This window comes from Tupaia chinensis, unplaced genomic scaffold (assembly GCF_000334495.1).
Source record: "Tupaia chinensis unplaced genomic scaffold, TupChi_1.0 Scaffold000093_1, whole genome shotgun sequence".
Taxonomy (NCBI): Eukaryota; Metazoa; Chordata; class Mammalia; order Scandentia; family Tupaiidae; genus Tupaia; species Tupaia belangeri.
In genome coordinates, this window is record NW_006159555.1 from 10,930,713 (window position 1) to 10,949,790 (window position 19,078).

Genomic DNA, 19,078 nt, shown 5'->3' on the forward strand with positions numbered 1-19,078 from the left:
ATACTGTAGAATTTTTTTTAAATAATGATTTTAACTTTATTTATTAATTAATTTGTTTTTAATTTGACCAAAGAGGGACAGAGTGAGAAAGAGAGAGGGAGAAAGTGAGAAAGCAAGCCACCAGGTCTGGGATTCAGTCTGTCATGTGGGAGTCTGACGCCTTTAACCACCATGCCATCTGCTGGCCCCACATTGTAGAATATTTTTGACAGGGGAAATATACTTGATATATGGCTATGTGAAAACTGCAAGATTCAAAATATTAGTACAGGGACCAGCAGGTGGCATGGTCGTTAAGGGTGTTGGACTCCCACCTGGCCAACTGCGGCTGGAGTTCCAGACCTGGCAATTTGCTTTCTCACCTTCTTCTCCTTCTCATTTTGTCCGTCTCTGGTCAAATTTAAACAAATAAATAAATAAATAAAGTTAAATAAGTAATTCTTTAAAACAAAACAAAACAAAACAAATAAAAATATTAGTACGATATAATGCCATTTTTGAGAAATATAATATCTGCCTTTTTAAAAAATAGCTTTTGCAATAGGGTACAGGCATTTGCCTGAGACAGAAAGAGAGAGAAAGGGAGACAGAGGGAGGGAAAGTGGGAAAGCACCCCTTGGGAGTGGTGGCCATGCTGCAATCTCTTCTTCTCCATTATCCTCTCAGGATTTCAGACACATGCAGCCACTGGTCTGGGACTTGAACTATGCAGTTAGCCATGTGGCATCCAGCTGCTTTAACTACTACACCACCGGCTGGCCTAATATTTGCTTTCCAAAAGGGCATATACTAACTAATATTTATCAACAGTACGTATTTTGGGTAGTGGGATTATGGATATTTTTACTTTGTGTTTCTGAGTTAACCCCATTTTCTTCATTGAGCATGTCTTTACTTTGTAGTTAGACAAAATATATCATTTAAAAATACTCTCCTAGTCAACAAATTCCCTTTTAACACCCGTAGTCTCTGCTTTCTTTCTTTCTTATCCTTCGTTCACTTTCTTTTTTTCCCCTTTTTTAATTAAAAAAATTTATCACCCTCACTATTATTAGTTTGACCAGAGAAAGAGAGAGAGAAGGAAAGTGAGAAAGCAAGTCACCAGATCCAGGACTCAAACCGCAATTAGCCACGTGGGAGTCCAGGATCTTACCCACCAAGCCCCTGCTGGCCCCACTTCACTGACTTTCCTGTCCTCAGCCCCAACCTGTCCATTGCCCAGAATGGCTTAACTAATAATTCAACCATGATACTCCAGAATCAAAAATCTGAAGCCTTGGGCCAGCCAGTGGCAAGATGGCTAAGGATCTCACATGGCTGAGTGGTTCCAGTCCTGGACCTATGGCTTGAAAAATACGCCAGGCACATGTGCATGCATGCCTAAGACCTGTGGTGTCCATCCCACCTGGAGGGTGCTTTCTTACCTTTTCTCCCTCTCTCAGTCTCTTTCTCTGTCTCTCTCTAGTGAGTGCACACACCCTATGGAAACTAAAAACAACAACAACAATAACAAAAAACACCTGAAGTTTTATGTCCACATTACTTAACACAGCTTGAAAGGTCCTTCTTAGTCTTCAGAATTCTGTCTTACCACAGAACTAACCTCTGCTTCTGCTCCAGTACTCTTAGGTCCTGGTGGGACCCCACTTCCAGAATGAAAAGTCCTTTTCTCAGGACTTCCTTCTGTTGGATGGCTTTTTTCTCTAGATCACTCAGTGGATCTGCCCTACCAGCCTGGGTCCAGGAGTGATTTCTCTTTCTGAATCTCCTATTAGCACATGTCTCTACTGATGCGTGTTCCACACTGGACGACCCTCCTTTGTTTACTTGTTTTCTGTAAGCTCAAGGCAGCCTGACCCTTTCTTTTTATATCTTGAGTGTCTACATGTGAAGATACTCAAAAAAATTTTGTTGGGTACACACGGATAAATTCTCTGTAAGGCAGAGGTACGATTTCGACTTAGATCTCCTCTTTTTGTGAAAGCTACACAGACCCACTTGGCCACCCATGTTCAAGCACAGACAAGACACACCGACAGAAGATTATGATACACATGCATAAAGACATGTCTTTAGGATAGTTTCTGGCCTAGTCTACAGACAGCCTCAAGGCGTGTGCACTTTCTGATCACTCAGCCTGGAAATTTTCAGTTCTTTCAGCTTTTCACATGGCTAGTTCGCACTCATCTTTCCAGTCTCAGCTCAATGTCAGGATAAAAAATCTGAGAAAAAGATATTTCCCATGATCTCTCTATCTAAATAGTTCTCTCTTTCCATTTCCATTACTCTGTTTATTTCCTTTACAGCATTTTGGACAATTTATAAAACTCTGGTTTATTTCTTGTTTATTATCTGTCTCTCCCTGGTGTAACCCATGAGGGCAGATCGCATACTATTTTACTATCTGTCTCATACCATACCCTATTATAAATTCCGAGCCTAGACATGTTAATAAAACACACACATACACAAAGTTACAAATAATTACAAACACATAACAATGGCCACACATTGCCAGTCATCCAGACATGTAAGGTCATACATTCTGGAGTAACCCTTCCCACCATTCTTCACTTACCGGGGTCACATACTTGTTGGCCTCCCAGGCCCACAGAGGTGGGTCCTTATAGACTTCCTTGATGGAGGTAGGAGCCCTGTAGGAGTCAGTATAGGTGCTGATAGGGGTCTTGGTCTTACGGGAGAACAGAAACATGGTGGGCTCTACCTACCAAGGGCTCCTGCTGGACATCAGTGACCACCCCTCCCCTAGATGGCCCTACCTTCAGCCCGGAAGGTGGCCCTAGAGGCTGTGACCCACTATTGTGGAGGATCCTTTAACTCCCCTCTCCCACGGCCCTCCTGATCCTACCCCCACCCTGCTACCCCCTGCAGGATGGGCACTGCCCATTATGATATCACCTGGCTCATCCTCATCTTTGGGGAGGAGAGGAAAATTAATTCTCTCCCTACTTGCCAGCCCCCTTCTGCCTCAAGCTCTCAAAAGATCCCAATTTTTAAGAGTGTATAAGGCTGCTAGAGACTTTCTAGCTCAAACTTCTCACTTTGTTGAAGACTAACAGGGGTTCTGAGGGTTGTGACTCACCCAGGGTCATGAAGCAGGTCCATGGCATGCTTGGGAACCCACAGGTGGAGAAAGAGTGACTTGTACATCCAGATCATTTCTCTCCCCTTTCCAGCCCACTTGCCCCTTGCCCACACCCCAGGTAGAGAGCTGAGGCTGGCTTGTTTGATGCTTTTAATATTATTTGTGTTACACGATACACAACCAAGGATGATGGTCAATACTGCGATGGAAATGTTAAAAAAAAATATTATACACGGCTCATGTCTTCCACACACCTTCCTGGAAATAAATTAGTGAGCGCGGAGAAACCTGGCTGGGTGGCAGCCACAGCTGAGGGTGGAGGGAGTGTTAAGGCAGTATCTACAAGGGGGAAAGTGGCAGAGGGGCACGCTAAGGCCTTGATTCTTCCCTTCCAACCCCCCCAGACAGAGAAGGAGGGAACCATACACTCTGCCTAGACACAGAAGCTGTTGGCTGCCAGCTTCCTACCTCTTTCTGCCACATATGCATGGCTTCAGTCAGAAGCCATTGCCTGACAGGGAACTAGTATATCCTGTGGGGAGAGAACTTTTCCCTGGCTCCTCAAGGCCACAGAGATTGAGCAATGGGCCAGAATCACTCAGCAAGTCAGTAGCAAAGGCAGCAGTCTAAATAAACCTCCCAAAGAGGGGTACCCAGGTTCCAAAAGGGTGAGTCAAGAAACCCACGGTGGTGGTGGTGGTGGTGGGAGGCCTGGCTCTGGAGCCAAGATGACTGGGGGTGGGGATGCTGACTAGGGTGAGAGAGATGGATTCAGATGGGTGCCTCGTGGCTCTGCACTTACCTTCTCTGTCCTTGCCTCCCTTAGCATTTTCACATCATCCTGCTCTAGAGGAGGTAGGCATGGGTTGGAGGAGTAGGGGGTTAAGAGCTGCACCCCAACTCTTTGGAGTTGGCACCTCCTGGGTGTGGTGCAGGGAGAGGTGCTACCCTTCCTAAGCCAGCAGCCTCACTCCCTCCTCTCACTACTCCCCCTTCCAGCTCCTACTCCCAGAACTGGTGTCCAGAGCTTGCAGCATGTGAGTGGTATCCATGCGAACACATGCACCAGCACACGTGGAGTGTCAGCATGGAGGAATGGGGAAGTGAACACTTTGGCCCCGTAATATGAGCTTTTTGGGGTTTTAAGTCTGAGCAGTCTGTTTTCAGTTTTCTCCAGATAGGGGCAGGTCTATATTGCTCAGTGCCAGGAGAGGGCCTTCTTTACCTCTTCCCTCTTGACTTTCATGCTCGGTTTTCCTGTCCCCACTCTCAGACCAGTAACAGCAGCAGAAGCAGTAGTACACACATTCTGATCCACAGACATCCCTGACAGCTATACACACAATAAACACCCACACACATACATATTCACACACACACACACACACATACACACATTTCTAAACAGATCTACATGTACTCAATATACATGTCCTGATAGAAACTCCCTCTTCCCCTTTCCACCAGTCAGGAAGCCCCCTGGGAATCCTCAAAGACACACAGTAATCTCCCCATACCCTCCACCAAAATTCCAAAGACAACATTCCTTCCGGTATGAAGGGACCTTAAAAATAATTTCAGCTGCTATTCATCCTCTTCCCTCTTGACTTTCATGCTCGGTTTTCCTGTCCCCACTCTCAGACCAGTAACAGCAGCAGAAGCAGTAGTACACACATTCTGATCCACAGACATCCCTGACAGCTATACACACAATACACCCACACACATACATATTCACACACACACACACACACATACACACATTTCTAAACAGATCTACATGTACTCAATATACATGTCCTGATAGAAACTCCCTCTTCCCCTTTCCACCAGTCAGGAAGCCCCCTGGGAATCCTCAAAGACACACAGTAATCTCCCCATACCCTCCACCAAAATTCCAAAGACAACATTCCTTCCGGTATGAAGGGACCTTAAAAATAATTTCAGCTGCTATTCATTTTATAGTTCAGGCAGCTGAAGCTCAGAGAAAGCAGGCAGCTTTTCGAAGAACACAGGGAGAGCAGCAGAGCTAGGACCAGAACCCAGCTCAGACTCCCAGTCCAGGGCCTAAGCACACTGTACTGTGGATCAGCCTCTCTCACAGGAAACAGACCACAGTCACCTCCCCACCATGGACACCCACTCTATGACAGGAATAGATACCTAGAGAGACAGGTCCAACACAGAGATGCAGACGCACTCTGACAGGCTCAGACCCCCACACATTCTGCCTGCCACATTCTTCCTGCCATATACATGCAGACACTCAGCCCACTGTGTTCTCCTGAGCTTGCGTTCTTAAAGATTCTTACTGAGAAACAGCCTCCCAGATCTTGGGCTGATGTGAGATGGGAGAGGGACATTTCCATTCTCTTCCATTAGAGGCTGGCCTTATCTCTGTTTATAGCCTGGGACAGAAACCAATGAATAGAAGGACTGGTAGTGTGGAAGGGGTATGGGAGTGGGGTGGCAGAAATATACATTGGTTAAGGACCAGTGAGGATAGATCTTAACACTCCGAAGTCTGGCCTATCTCTAAGGCCCATCTTATCCACCCCCACACCCAGAGAGCAAAGAAGAAAGTGAATGGGGCAAAGAGGAGGAAGAAGGCAGTGATCCAATGGATGTGGGCGGTGGGGGGGTCATTAACCTCTCAGGCAGCTTTGCCAGGCTTCCCATCTGGAGATGAGGGGACAACGTAAATAGGTACATGGTCCGGCAGGGGGTGCATGAAAGGGGCTCTGAGGTGCTAGGACTTGCCCCCACTGCCCTGGGCCTTTCTCTCTCTGAGCCCCTTTCCTAGTTAGGCTGGGGTTGTGGGGGTTCATGGCTTCACTGGGGTGGGGCTAAGCCCCTGGCTTTGTGATCCCTCCCTCACTCATTACATTTGGCCTCCTTGCCATCCCTCCATCTCCCATCAGACTGCAGCCTTGGGGAGGGGGGGAGGATGTTGGGTGAAGTCCCCCAAGTAACTGAACAAACAGCTCCCACCCCTCCTCAGCCCCCGGGGTGGAGAGAGACCCGGTTTTGGTTTCTCCGGCTCCATGAACACACAGAGGTACACGTCCTACCATAGGAGGAAGCAATGACTGTTACGAGGTTGGCGGCTCTTGGGGGCGCAGGGCCTGGGGGCAGGTGCAGGAGCTGGAGAGGGGTTGGCCCCTGCCCAGTCCAACCTGGCCCGCAGAGGCCCCACCTTGGCGGCCGCGGTGGTCCCGCCCGCTACTGAATATGGCAGGCGGTGGAGGACGTAGCCTGGCAGCACATGCAGGTGGGGTTCACGGATTTGGGGGGGATGAGGTCTAGGTCCTCGTCGTCGGGGATCTCATCTAACCGGTAGCCGTCCTTCAGCAGCTGGATGTTCAAATCTTGGTTGATCTGCTGTAGACAAAGGGGAGGGAGGTTAGGCTCAGGGTAGCCTGGAGGCCCCACTCATGGCTCTGTCAGCAATCCCTATCAGGTCGGGTCAGTCAGCAGCAGCCTTCCCTCACAGGTCTCTCCTCAACCCCACACCCCTCCCCTGCCTAGGACCCATCCTCCACTCTGACCTCACTTCTTTATGGGCATATCTTCTTGAGGCCCTGGCTAGCTGCAGACCCTTCCCCATTCTGAGGTCAACTTTTCACATCTGCCCGTTTCTGTTTTGGTTTTCTCTATTTCAGGCCAGCTCCTATAACATACCAACTGCATTTCACACCCCATTCTATTCAAGAGCCCTGCTCCAACCTCAACCCCTGCCCCTAACCCTGGGCTGCCCCCACTGGAGGCCAGGGACTTCTTTCAACCTCTCTGCCCCGCCCCCTTCCAGTTCAGCCTCCAAAGGTTCCTCCCCCAGCTCCACAACTTTTCCAGTTCTGTCTCTCAGAGTATGAGCCACTCTCCAGCTGGCTTGCACCTTCTCCTTGGTAGAAATGGTCCTGCTTGCATATGTCTAGGGCAGGAAGGGCTGGGGCCTCACCTCAGCAGAGGAGTAGCCGGAGGAGGAGTATCTGGACATGTCAAAGTCATCATCGCTGGCCATGGAGAAGAGGACAGAGAGGAAGTGATTCAGGGAAATTAAATAGAAAACTTCCTGCACAACCCACCTCCAGTAAGTCAATACACATCCCTGCCCCATATTCCAAATAAACAGCATGATCTAAATAACAACTGCTTGTTGTGTAAATACAGGTTTTAAAAGAGATTCCCTAGCCCCACCCTGCTAAATAAATTGCTATTCTTAACTTTCTTCTAAATAGAGCTGCTACTCCCTTCATCCTCCTGGCCCCCCCCCCTTTTTTTTGTCTAGGCTTAAATAACCCTGTCTTGGGTTTTCCCAAAGTCCAGGTCTAGCCAGGTATTCCAGGAATAGGGCTATTCCTTTAGAAGGGGCAGGGCATTATGCATCATCACATCCCGCTGTCATTGACAACATCAGGAGCCATTAGGGGCAGCCATTGGATTGTTGTTCCAGAGCAGGAGCAGACTTCAGCTGATTCCCCTCTCCTCTCTCTGCCCACATCACCTTCCACAAAAATTTTTATTCCCTGGGGAATCCACTCTTATAGATCCTGGCTGACAATATAGCAGGTGTGGCCAGTACAGCCCACTTGTGTTCACAGTTTTCTGTGGTTGCCTATTTGTCCCCAGACTCACATACACACCTGTCCGTGTCAAGAGCAACCAGTGGCTTCTCATCTGGGCTCTGGTCAAGCGAGGAGTAGCCTTTATTGGGGACGACCAGCCTGGGAGAAGAGTTTGGGGGGTTGGAATTGCAATTGGAACACATGAACCTGGCAAGGGACCGAGTTGGGTCTACTATTCCCTCCCTTCCTCCCCACATAGGATCCTGTTGAAGTTCTCCCCTCTCAGAGAAGAGTTGGGCCTTATGAGGGAGGGAAGTGGGGGGGGCTCAGAAACAGCAGGGCTAGATGATGGGTGGCAGGGTCCAGATAGGGTAGATAGGGCCTCTACCTCGTCCGGGCCATGACATTGTTCTTCTTGGGTTGCTGGTTGACAGGGCTACCCATGCTGCCATTCTTCAGAGAGCCCTTCCGGGCCAGCTCCCGCTGCTTCTCTGCAGGGGAACATGGGAAGGAAGCTGTGTCCTGCCTAAAAGGCCACCCTGCCTTACCATTCAGGGCAGCCTGAGCTGGGCCTCCATTGTGAAACCCCTCACTTCTCTAGGGACTGAGACAGGGATCCCAACTCCAGGAATCTGCTGCTTGGTGGAGACAACGCTCAGCCTAGCACCACCTGAGGCAGTAGAGGAGAAAAGGAAGAGGCTGACCTCTGTCTTCCAGGAGCCACAGTTCCCATGTGGGGCAATTAGTGGACTCTTGATGTCAAGGAAAGACAAGAAAGGGCGAGATGATCATAGAAGGATGGAGCAGTCAGGGTCAGTTCTATAGGTGACAGGCTGAGCTGAAGAGAGAAGGGCATTATAGGAAGGAGGGAGAGTATGGACATAAATGTAGTCAGAAGTGTATATAAGCAGGGAGCTGAATGGAATGGAGGAGTGAAGAGGAAGAAAAGTTAGGTTGGAAAAGTAGGGTCTATTTATTCAGTCACTTATTTATTCAGCAAAAATATTCTGTGTCACCAATCTTGAGTCAAGACCTATGTGAAAGGGCTGGAAGCTCCCTCTGGTTATAAACTCAGACCATGACCATGAAGTCCTTAAATGCCAGACTGAGGAGTTTGGGATTAATGTAGAAAGAAAAAAGGGGCCATGCCACTGGATGTTGCCAAGGACAACCAGTGGCTTCTCATCTGTGCTCTGGTCAAGCGAGTGCTCCAGAGCCTACCAGGTTCATGGGACTGGCCATCAGGTGACCCACTGCTGGTAACTGCAGTGGTCTCTGCTGGTAACGTAGCTGGATCCCACATGGCTGAGTACGTGGTTCAAGTCCTGGACCTGGCACCTTGAAAAATATGCTGGGAATGTGCATGTGCATATCCAAAATCTCAAAAGGAGAACAGAGGAGATGGGATTGTGGTATAGGCATCCCCTTGGGGGTGCTTTCTCACTTTCTCTCTCTCTTTCTCTCTCATTCCCACAGGTGAGTGCACATGCCCTCTAGCAAAACAAACAAACAAACAAAAAACCCTGACCTTCATGTCACTGAATCTCTCTTACCTTCCCTCTCTGACCCTGACTGGGACACTTCATCCGATTTCAGCTTTTTTCCCAGTCTCTTTCCAGCAGGTGGCAGCTGCTATTACCTCTGTAAGCCTCTAGGGGGTGCAATTGCCTTTAAGTTCTCGGTGGTGATCTTCTTTAGTGAGATCTGGATAAGGTGAATTTTTTTTTTTTTGGATAAGTTTTTTTTGCTATAGGGCACGTGCGCTCGCCAGAAAGCGAGAAATCACTCCCCAGGGGGGATGACCACGCCACAATCCCTTCTGCATTATCCTCTCGGGACCTTGGGCACGCACGCACGCACACGCGCCTGGTGTGAGTTTAAGCCATTGGGTCCGGGACTCAAATCGCAGTCGACTACATGGGAGTCCAACGACGTAGCCATTAAGCTAACTGCTGGTCCCTGGATAAGGTGAATTTTCATGAGGAGCGTTAGGAGTAATGTAATGTGGATTAAAAATATTTTATTTTAAAAGCATGATGAAACTGTTTAAAACATTGAGAAATTCAAACAATAAATTGACAAAAACCACACTATGGACTACTATGAGACCATTTAAAACAATGAAGTCATTCTCTATTCTGACATTGAAAGGTGCTCCAAGACATTCAAGAGGGGAGGGGAGGCAGGTTTCAGAAAATATATACAATATGATACCACTTGTGTTAAAATACAAATGAAAACCACACAAACTAAAAAAATCTTGAAATGTTACTTCTGGGGAGAATGTCATGGGAAAGAATAGAGTAGAACTTATACTTGTTAAAATACTTGTATTCTTTTCTTTTTTAAGAGGCTTTTGCCTTGGGGCATGTGTGCTCACCAGAGAGAGAAAGAGGCAGAGTCAGTGAGAGGGAAAGTGAGAAATCAGCCCCCAAGGGAATGGCCAGGCTGCAATACCTTTTCTTCCATTTTGGGCGCACACACACCCAGTGTGCGTTTCAAGTCACCAAGTTCTGGACTTGAACTGTGGTTGGTCATGTGGGAGTCCAGCGACATAATCACTATGCCATCTACTGGCCCCAAAATGCGTGATTGTTTGAACTGATGTCCTACAAAGAAGAATAAATTCCAATGAGAAAACTAGTCTCTTATTCAGAAACAGGTTGAGGGACTCCTTGGATGTGGTCTGAAGGGATAGAGCAAGGTATTACAAAGAAAAAAAGTTGAGTGAAAGAACAGGATTCTGTGGAAAAGAGTCCAGGCAAGTGAAATGGGAGAACTTTTAGATGGTTTAGAATAGGTGGAAAAGGGGGACCAGCAGATGGTGTAATGGTTATATATCTGGATTACCATATAGCCGACTGCGGTTTGAGTCCCGGATCTAGTGACTTGAAGGTCACACTGGGAATGTGTGGGCCCAACATCCTGAGAGGAGACTGGAGAAGAAGAGATTGTGGCGTGGCCATCCCCCTGGTAGGATGATCTCTCGCTTTCTGTTTCTCTTTCTGACAAGCGTATGTGCCCTGTAGCAAAAAACTCTCTCTCTAAAAAAAGAAAGAATAGATGGAAAAGGGCACTTAAGACTAAGGAGAGGTCCAGAATTTGTTGGGCAGCTGGAGCCTAAGGGGACAACATGAACAGGATGGCAGAGGAGGTTTTTCATTTAGAATTATTCATTTAATTTTTATTTATTATCACTGTTATTGTTTTAATTTCCACTAGGGCACATATGCTCACCAGAGAGGGACAGAGAGAAGGAGAGGGAAAGTGAGAAAGCAAGCCTCCAAGTCTGGGACCTGAACTGTGGTTGACAGTGTGGGAATCCAGCACCTTAACCACCACATCACCTGCTGCCCCCTGGCAGAGGAGTTTTAAAGGATGGAAATGACCTGTATTTAATGGTAAACTCTTTTCTGTATGCACTGTATCATAATTTCTCTTCATGAAATCAGAATTTTAGTAGAAGTCTATTGTATGTAGTAGTAGCCTTAGGTTCCACAAGGCAGTGGGGCAGGAGCTGTGTTCAGTGGCTGAATCAGGTGATTTAAAGGAGAAGGCTGCACAATGAGCTGACCTTGGAGTGAACATGAGATAAAGACCCCCATGGGAAAGGTGACCTGGAAAGACAGGGAGATATTAGGGTTTATCAAGAAACTAAGGGAAAGCCTTCTGAAACAGGACCTCCCAAGTCCTGAGAACAGGTGAAGGAGTTTGGGAATGAGGGGAGGGTCTCAGCTTCCTGGCCTTGGAATCCTCATTCCTTTCTGCCCTTCACACATAGCAACTAACACCCCACCTCTAAGGCAGTTTCCTCTTTAGGTCTGATCCAGTATTAAATAGGTCTTCTGAGTCCTCTTTTTGGAGTTCCATGATTTTACCCCTGCAGCTGTACCTGGAGCCTTATTGACTTCAGAGATGATTCCTAGAGTTTTGAGCTCCTATAGAGAGCTATCATTGCCTTCAGTGCCTTATAAGAAATAGGTGCCTGGTAGTGTCAATGACTTGGTGGCTTGGGTCTTGGAATTATCTAGCTTGAGATGGTTTGCTTGTGGCACCTCATTGCAGATGCAGCCCAGAGCACCTTGTCCATTCCCCACATCTCCCTCACCCCCCAGACACACTCACCCAGCTTCACTTGGAGCGGGGATGGTTTGTAATTCATGGCTACTGACTCACCCTCCCGGGCGTCACAGTCTCCGTCTGAGATAGAGGCAGCGGCTGGGTCCTGTGGAAAGAAGAGAGACAGCAGAATTGTTAGAAGTGGACAAAGGAGGCTGATCTTAGTCCCGAAGCTAACTTCTCACCTGCCCTCAGACTTCTGGGAGTATTCAGAGAAAGAAGACAGGACCATCTTCTACCCAAAGATTCTAAGCTGGGTAGAAGAACCAGAAATTTTGGGTGAAGAAGAACTTTCATCTAACTGGGTGTCTGTCTTCAAAATCATGTTTGTAAGTGATCTAGCCTCCTCTAGGAAGTCCATCATGATTTCCTTGAGCTTATGAGACTTCCTTCTCCAACTTTTATACTAGTTGCCCTGCTCCTTAGGCCCTCTCTGTTTACTGGTTTGGCAGGAAACCTTTCTAGGTTCCTGTGAGTTTAAGTCTGGATTAATGTCAGAGGCAGTTCTTCCCTGACATGGGACTTCTCCCTCTGCTTGCCCTAGTGCTGGACAAGTTCCTTCACGAGATCCAGAGAACTGGTGAAACCAGGCCATACTTCAAGGCTGCATCTACTAGATGAGAAAAGGTTCTAATGGGGACTTTTCCAATCACAGATGAGTCCTAAAGAGTGTCTTCTGGGAGAACATGAAAGGATGGCTGGTTGTGACAGGTCAGAAGACAAATAATGACAAATAAGCAGGTGGCCAGTTAGTCCTGTGCTGTCCAGAGTATGAAATGCTTGATACTACAGATGGCAAGGAGGGTGGGAAAGCAAAGCATGCATTCTGTGTTGTCCATCTCTCTCACCACTCTCCCCACTAACCACTTCCCATTTTGGTTAGGCCTAGTGCTGCTCAGAGTCCTTCTCTAGCCTTGACATTCCCTCTAAAACTCCCTCCTCTGCTGCAAGAACCAGGGCTCTGGCCCGCTCTGCCTTAGTCAGTTGAAAGGGGTTGAAGTCAGCTACATTTTCCTTGAGAAGCTGATGACCCATTGATATGGGTGCTGCTATTCTAGGTGTCTTTGCATTTTAACTGAGATTGCAGGGTAGAAAGCTTAAGGTAGGGTTGCAGAGGAGATCTAAGGCTGCTACCTTCTCTGCCTCTGGGAATGTAGAAGCAGCTAAGCATGTAGAATGCTCCAGGACTGGACCCACAGAGTCAGGCCAGGCATATGAGTAGCTGCTGGTGATCCAGCAAGGAGAGATATATAACACTTATGGTGACTTCTGTTCCCTTTATAGTGAAGCAGTGGGATGAAAACATGCTTGTCACTAAGGAGAAAGGGAGAAGTCTAAAATGCTTGAGAGAAAAATCCTGCCCTTGTGGGTGTTCCTTCAGGCTATCCAGAGGACAAGGTGGGTTGTGTTGTCACAGTGGTTTGAAAGTCCCTGCAGGCAGAACCTGGGTGCCTCTCCTCTGCTTTGATCCCCATGCCCATGCCCTGGCCATGGTTGAGGGGGAGAAGGGGAGCAGAGACTCTGTTGAAAGCTCGGGTTCTAGTGCCTGCCTCTCAGGCAGCTTCCCATGCTGCAAACCTTCCCAATCCTTCATCCTCACTGGCTCAGCAACCTCCTCAGGATACTCCTTAGAGACAGCACCTGCCCCCTATAGCCTTGAAGAAGCAGACCTGCAGTAGCTCACACACGCCTTTCTGTGGTCCAAACAGCTTCTTGGCTGCTTCCTGCAGGGGAGGTACAAACCCACAATGGGACTCTGCCTCTCTCCTCAGGCCACAGGGAGGGCTCACCCTAAAGTAGCCAGAGGGAGGGCTTTTCAAAGGGTGCCACTGGGATTCCACTGGGAAGCACTGGCATATTTCCAAATTCCTTAGTCACATTCCTGCAGTTTTTCTGTAACATTTGTTACAAGTCACATACCATATCCATTAGGATATAGTTTCTTCTCTTCCCTGGGGCTGATTTTTAAAAACAGAAGCCCTTGGGTTATGGGATTGACTTTTCACCCCTCAATGTAGGTAAGTTAATGGAGTTTCTTCTCTCAGGCTGGAGGTACTGGTGGTTGAGTGTCAAAGGCAACATGCGAGGTGGACTGTGCAGCAAGAACAGGGCTTGGTGTGGGGACTAGGAAGGTGCTGGCTGAGCAACTCTGGTCACAAGGACCCACATGTGGTCCTTGACGCTCATTGGGCAGTTCTGGTAATACCTGATCCTGAGTGAAACTGTCAAGTCTTTGGGCTATGAGCCAGGGTGCAAAGCATAGGCTGAGCAGTCCCAGGCAAAGTCCACCACTCAGCATCTCCTATCACTGTCCAGGATAAAAGGCCATCTTACTGGCAAGCAAAAAGATCTCTGGCACTGGGCCTACAAGCTCAAGTCTTATCATGGGCTTCCTGTATGTCTTGCCTGAGAAACATAGCCAATGCACCATAGCTATCACATGGCGATGTGATCAGGGAGATTAAATGTAAAATATTCATGAATGTAAGTATCAGGTAGAAGGAAGTGCCTGGCTCCAAGAAATCAGGGAGAATTTAAAATGTCCCCCAAGGACATCTGACAGGCGATAGCTAGATCCGGGAACCAAAGTGGGGATTAACAAGATTATTAATAAACACTCAGCAGAGACAGACATTGAAATGCATCTCTTACAGCAACCCATGTTTCTGCAACCTTTTAAACAAATTCTCCAAAGACTGTAGAGATGATTAATAGCCCAGTCTCACTGTTTCTGGGACAGGATATGTAGGCTAATGGCCAGTACAAAGCCAATATAGCCAGAGGAAGCAAAAGTGACAGAAGAATCCTTAGAGTTAGTCTGGTCTAGTGATTTTCATTAAACTGTGTTCCTTGAACCTTATGCCTTAGGCGGCACCGAGTGCAAGAGGGAGCAACAGGATGGGGGTCTGTTTTCTCTTTAACCAGAGTAGATTCACATTGAATTCATTTATGTATAGGTCTTTCTGCAAGATTTTGGTTGGAGAAAGGGTTTTATTGCTTTAAAAAAGGGAGAAAGAGGGATCAGAAGATGGTTACATTGTTGGACTCCCACATGGTCAACCGAAGTCTGAGTCTCGGACCCAGTGGCTTAAAAGTCATGCCAGGTGCCTGTGTGTGCATGCCCAAAATCCTGAGAAGAGAATGAAGAATAAGGGACTGTGGGGTGGCCACCCCCCTGGTGGTGATTTCTCCTTTTCTGTCTCTCTGTCTCTCTAGCAAGCGCACATGCCCTACAGCAAAAAAACAAACAAACAAACAAACAAAAAAACAAAACAACAACAACAACAACAAAACTCTCTAAAGAAAAGGTAGAGGGAAGGCTATAATCCATTGATTTAATCTAATCTGCTCTTCAAAAATGTTTTATTACGGAAAGTAGAGAAAACAACACAGTGAGATTGTGTTACCAACTTCAACAAATATCAATCCACTTTTTTTTTAAAAAAATTTATCTATTTACGGGACCAACAGTTAGCATAATGGCTATGTCGCTGGACTCCCACGTAGTCGACCGCGGTTTGCGTCCCGGACCCGGTGGCTTAAAACTCACGCCGGGTGTGTGTGCGTGCGTGCCCAAGATCCCAAGAGGAGAATGGAGGAGAAGGGATTGCGGCGTGGCCATCCCCCCTGGGGGGTGATTTCTCGCTTTCTGTCTCTCTGTCTCTCTCTGTCTGGCGAGTGCATGCACCCTATAGCAAAAACCTCTCAAAAAAAAAAAAGTTTATCTATTTACTTCTTAGAGAGAGAAACCACCCCCAACCTTCAGCTAGACCCAGGCCATGACACACATATACCCAGTACAACAAGGGAGACCTCTAGACACAAACCTGAACTCAGAACCCTCCTGTATGGGTCAGCCTCACAGAGTATGTCATGTATGTCAGCTGGGATGACAGATGTGCATTACCACAACTTGTTTCTTTTCTAGGTTTCCCAGGCCAAATCAATCTCTCAATCCTCCTGCCTTAAGCTCCCCTGGTCACTGGGATAACAGGTGCATACCACCATGCCTGGCCTTTAGGTACGGTCAGGAATTGAACCTGGGCCTTCCACATTCTCCATGCCTAGGGAGTATAGCATCTTAGCAGCATGACTACAACTCATTATTTTTAAAAATGAGAAAATATGGGCCTCAGTGGAAATTTTTTACTCAAGGTCAGTGATAGAATCAATGACCTTTTAAAGTATGTAGGTAGGGTCAAAAGGAAAGACAGCATTACTAGAACTTGGAGCTAGAGACAAACCCTTTGGGAGGTTGCTCTGCTCCTGCAGGCCCAAGTATGAGTCTACATGTTAATCTCCTCCCTGCTCCTGGGCTAAACTAGCTCACGAATTGTTTCTAGCTGGTTGGCCTTACTTGCTGGAGCTGTGGGCAGTGCAGTTGGTATGTAAGTAGGCTGGGACCCAAGAAACCTGCAGATGAGAAAAAATGGAATTGGATGAACAAAAAGGACAGACAGAGAAAATTCATAATAGAACATTAAAGGCTTATGCCTGAGGTGGTGGTGGGAGGGTGTTCTTAAGAGGGAAGGACTTGATGAAGTAGATGGAAGGGACTACTTTATTGAATGGCTTGCAGAGCTTTACAGGTTATTCTGGCATGACTCTTTGTGGCAAAATAGAAGACCTGTAGGAGGTTTTTTAGTTCCTAATGTAAGTCTTTAGATCCATGGGCTCAGCTGATTTTCACTAGTATTCAGTAGACATTGTGACCACCTACCCACCATTCAAATTATACCCCTCCTCCATTTGACAATAGCCATTTGTGGCTTGGGTGGGTTGACATCATCTCAGTATTAAGGAGATGCCCTGCCTAAAGAAGTATAATTCTCACTCCCATCTTTCTGTCACACAGGCTGGAAGGAGGATTGTGAAAGAAGGTTGTAATGGTTAAATGCATGCTCTCAATCCAAACTGTCTAGATTAGACTCCCAGCTCCTCCATTTACAGCTATGTGATCATGGCTCTACTTTCTTCACCTGTAAAATGGGATAAATACTAATACCTATGAATTAATGTCAATACCTATCAATACTAATACCTATGAAAATAAAATTAGTTAATATACATTAAGCACTCAGAACAGTACTTAATATAGCATACACTGAGCACTATATCCATGTCAGTTATACTATTATTGTTAATGTAGGTTCCATGTGGCCTACACAAGTATAGACAGTGTACCTGGGGAATAACTGGCCCACACACCACATAGAGATACAATGTCTCCAAATATGACCAAATCTTATAGAGTAAAAAAGGTACTCCCTCCACAGGATGAAGGGACTAACCAGGGGACGTTCTGTTTCCTTTCTTTCCTTACCCCACAATGCTACATTTCTCTTGCTTATTTAAAAATGTTAGGGGTGGAAGTCACAAATATAAGTAGAAAATAGGCCCATCTTTAAGGAGTTCCCAATAATTATCAATAGAGGCAATGAGAGTCCTATATAAATACTGCATAAGTACTTTGTCTTATGGGAATGAGACAAAGGCATGGTGATCAAAAAAGATCTCAAAACATCAATTCACCAGTTAGTTTAATGGGAATGAAGAAGACTATTCAAAGAACCTGCCCAAAGCTCAGAAACATAAAAGCAGCATAGTACATTCAAGAAACAGTCAGCATTTCACTATACTCAAAGCCTGGAAGGTGTGATGAAAAGTGGCAGGAAATGAAGTTGGTGGGTTCAGGAGGGCTCCAGTCATGGTGGAAGATGAGTCTTGATTTTGTTCTTTGCTCAGAAGATGATGGGGAGCCAATGAATCTGTAAGCAGGGTAGGAACATGATTAGATTAGAGTTGGAGAGGCCTGTGAGAGTTATGTGGAAGATGCATGGGAGGGAAATGAGACTAGAGGTAAGGATAATTAGGAAACCACTGCAACGGTGCCACAAGAGATAACAAGAACTTGAACTAAGTGGAAAAAGAAGATAAAAGGACAGAAAGGAGGATGTTAAAGAGAACAGAATCAGCAAACCTTAGAGATAAAATGTAAAAGAAAGAGTCTGGACATTTCTAGTTTTTTACCTGGCATAGTTGGAAAAACGGTGCTAATTACTAAGACAAAAAATGCAGGAGAAGGCACAGCTACATTACCAGAGAAAACCAGATAAGTTCATTAAAATGTTTTTCTTTTCTTTATTCATGATAGAGCATGAGTGAGGCATATAGAGGGGTAGAGAGAGAAGTACCCTCTACAGGGTCTGGTTACACCACAATCCTCTTCCTCTGGTTCTCTATCTGGTTACACCACAATCCTCTTCCTCTGGTTCTCTAGCCTGAGCACCTGCACATGTGCCAAATATGTTTCAGGCTAACTGGACTGGGGATCTGAACCATAGTTGCTAAGTGAAATCAAGCTTCTCTAGAGCAGTGCATTACAGAGATGGCCTGATATGTTGAGTTTTGAGGTATCTTTTGGATACCCTGATGATATCACTGATAAGCAGAATTTGAGGTCTGGGAGCTCAGGAAGGTGTGAGCTGGTGGTGATGGAAGCCACAGAGAATAAACCTTCCTAAATAGAATGAGCAGAGTAAAACATGACAAGAACCAAGAACCCTGGGGAACATTCAACCTTAGAGAATGGGTGGAAGAAGGAGAATTCATAGGAACAGAGAGATTAAATGTAGGAACAGACCTATCAAGTCATTCACATAGAGTTTCAAGGTAAAAGAAATCAACAGTGACAAAAGCAGATGAGTCCATAAAATAAAGACAAAATTCAGAAATAAGGAAGTCACAAGTACCCATAGAGAACACAGTTTCAGTTGAAAGGAAGGAATAAAACCCAGATCATAGAAGACTGAGGAAGGAATAGGAGATGACGAAGTAGAGAACATGAACACTGACTACGTTTTCAAGGAGCTACACTGTGAAGGGAAGATCAGCTTCTAGCTGAAATCCTCATCTTTCACAGAGCCATGAGCCAGTCACCAGGATGTTAGGTGCTCTCCAAGGTGCTGAATGTTCCTGCCTTTGTCCTGTGGACGGAGAGCGTGGATAATTCAGGGTACAGACATAACTCAATTTTACCTTTCCTAGAGGGAAAGGTGACCTTTGTCCTCATCTCCAAGCACTAGGTCTCAGACAGATGGAAACTGAAATGGCTTTAGAGTGAGGTTTGAAGAGGCAAAATACTTGTACCAACATTATCTAACCTTTTTCAGAGCATCCATGAATTTTCCTCTAGTTTCAGGGAGAGCTGGGGGAAGCAGTTCTAAAATGAGGAATGATGAAAGGCTAGTTCTGGAATAGAGTAGTGTCTGTATTCTGTTCAGTTTGC

The 19,078-nt window shown here is 46.4% G+C and overlaps 2 protein-coding genes across 10 annotated transcripts in view; both read right to left on the bottom strand.

The window, feature by feature from the left end:
* The window catches only part of SPMIP6 (sperm microtubule inner protein 6), a 22,785-nt gene extending 19,891 nt beyond the window's left edge, over positions 1–2,894 (bottom strand). For 3 of the 6 annotated variants that reach the window (XM_006143122.1, XM_006143124.1, XM_006143121.1), the window contains exon 1: positions 2,579–2,894. In XM_006143122.1, coding sequence (XP_006143184.1) covers positions 2,579–2,713 — 135 coding nt within the window. In that variant the 5' untranslated portion in view covers positions 2,714–2,894. The remainder of the gene's footprint in view (positions 1–2,578) is intronic. The other 3 variants (XM_027769849.1, XM_027769848.1, XM_006143123.2) reach the window with 3 other exon arrangements.
* Positions 2,895–4,823: 1,929 nt separating this feature from the next.
* Positions 4,824–19,078, bottom strand: part of FAM219A (family with sequence similarity 219 member A) — a 60,512-nt gene continuing 46,257 nt past the window's right edge. The window contains exons 2-6 of one of the 4 annotated variants that reach the window (XM_006143126.3): positions 11,797–11,896; positions 8,060–8,162; positions 7,750–7,830; positions 7,065–7,119; positions 4,824–6,484 (exon numbers count right to left, since the gene is read on the bottom strand). In XM_006143126.3, the coding sequence (XP_006143188.1) occupies positions 6,329–6,484; positions 7,065–7,119; positions 7,750–7,830; positions 8,060–8,162; positions 11,797–11,896 (495 nt within the window). In that variant the 3' untranslated portion in view covers positions 4,824–6,328. Of the gene's footprint in view, positions 6,488–7,064; positions 7,120–7,749; positions 7,831–8,059; positions 8,163–11,796; positions 11,897–19,078 lie in introns of all 4 variants that reach the window. The other 3 variants (XM_006143128.3, XM_006143125.3, XM_006143127.3) reach the window with 3 other exon arrangements.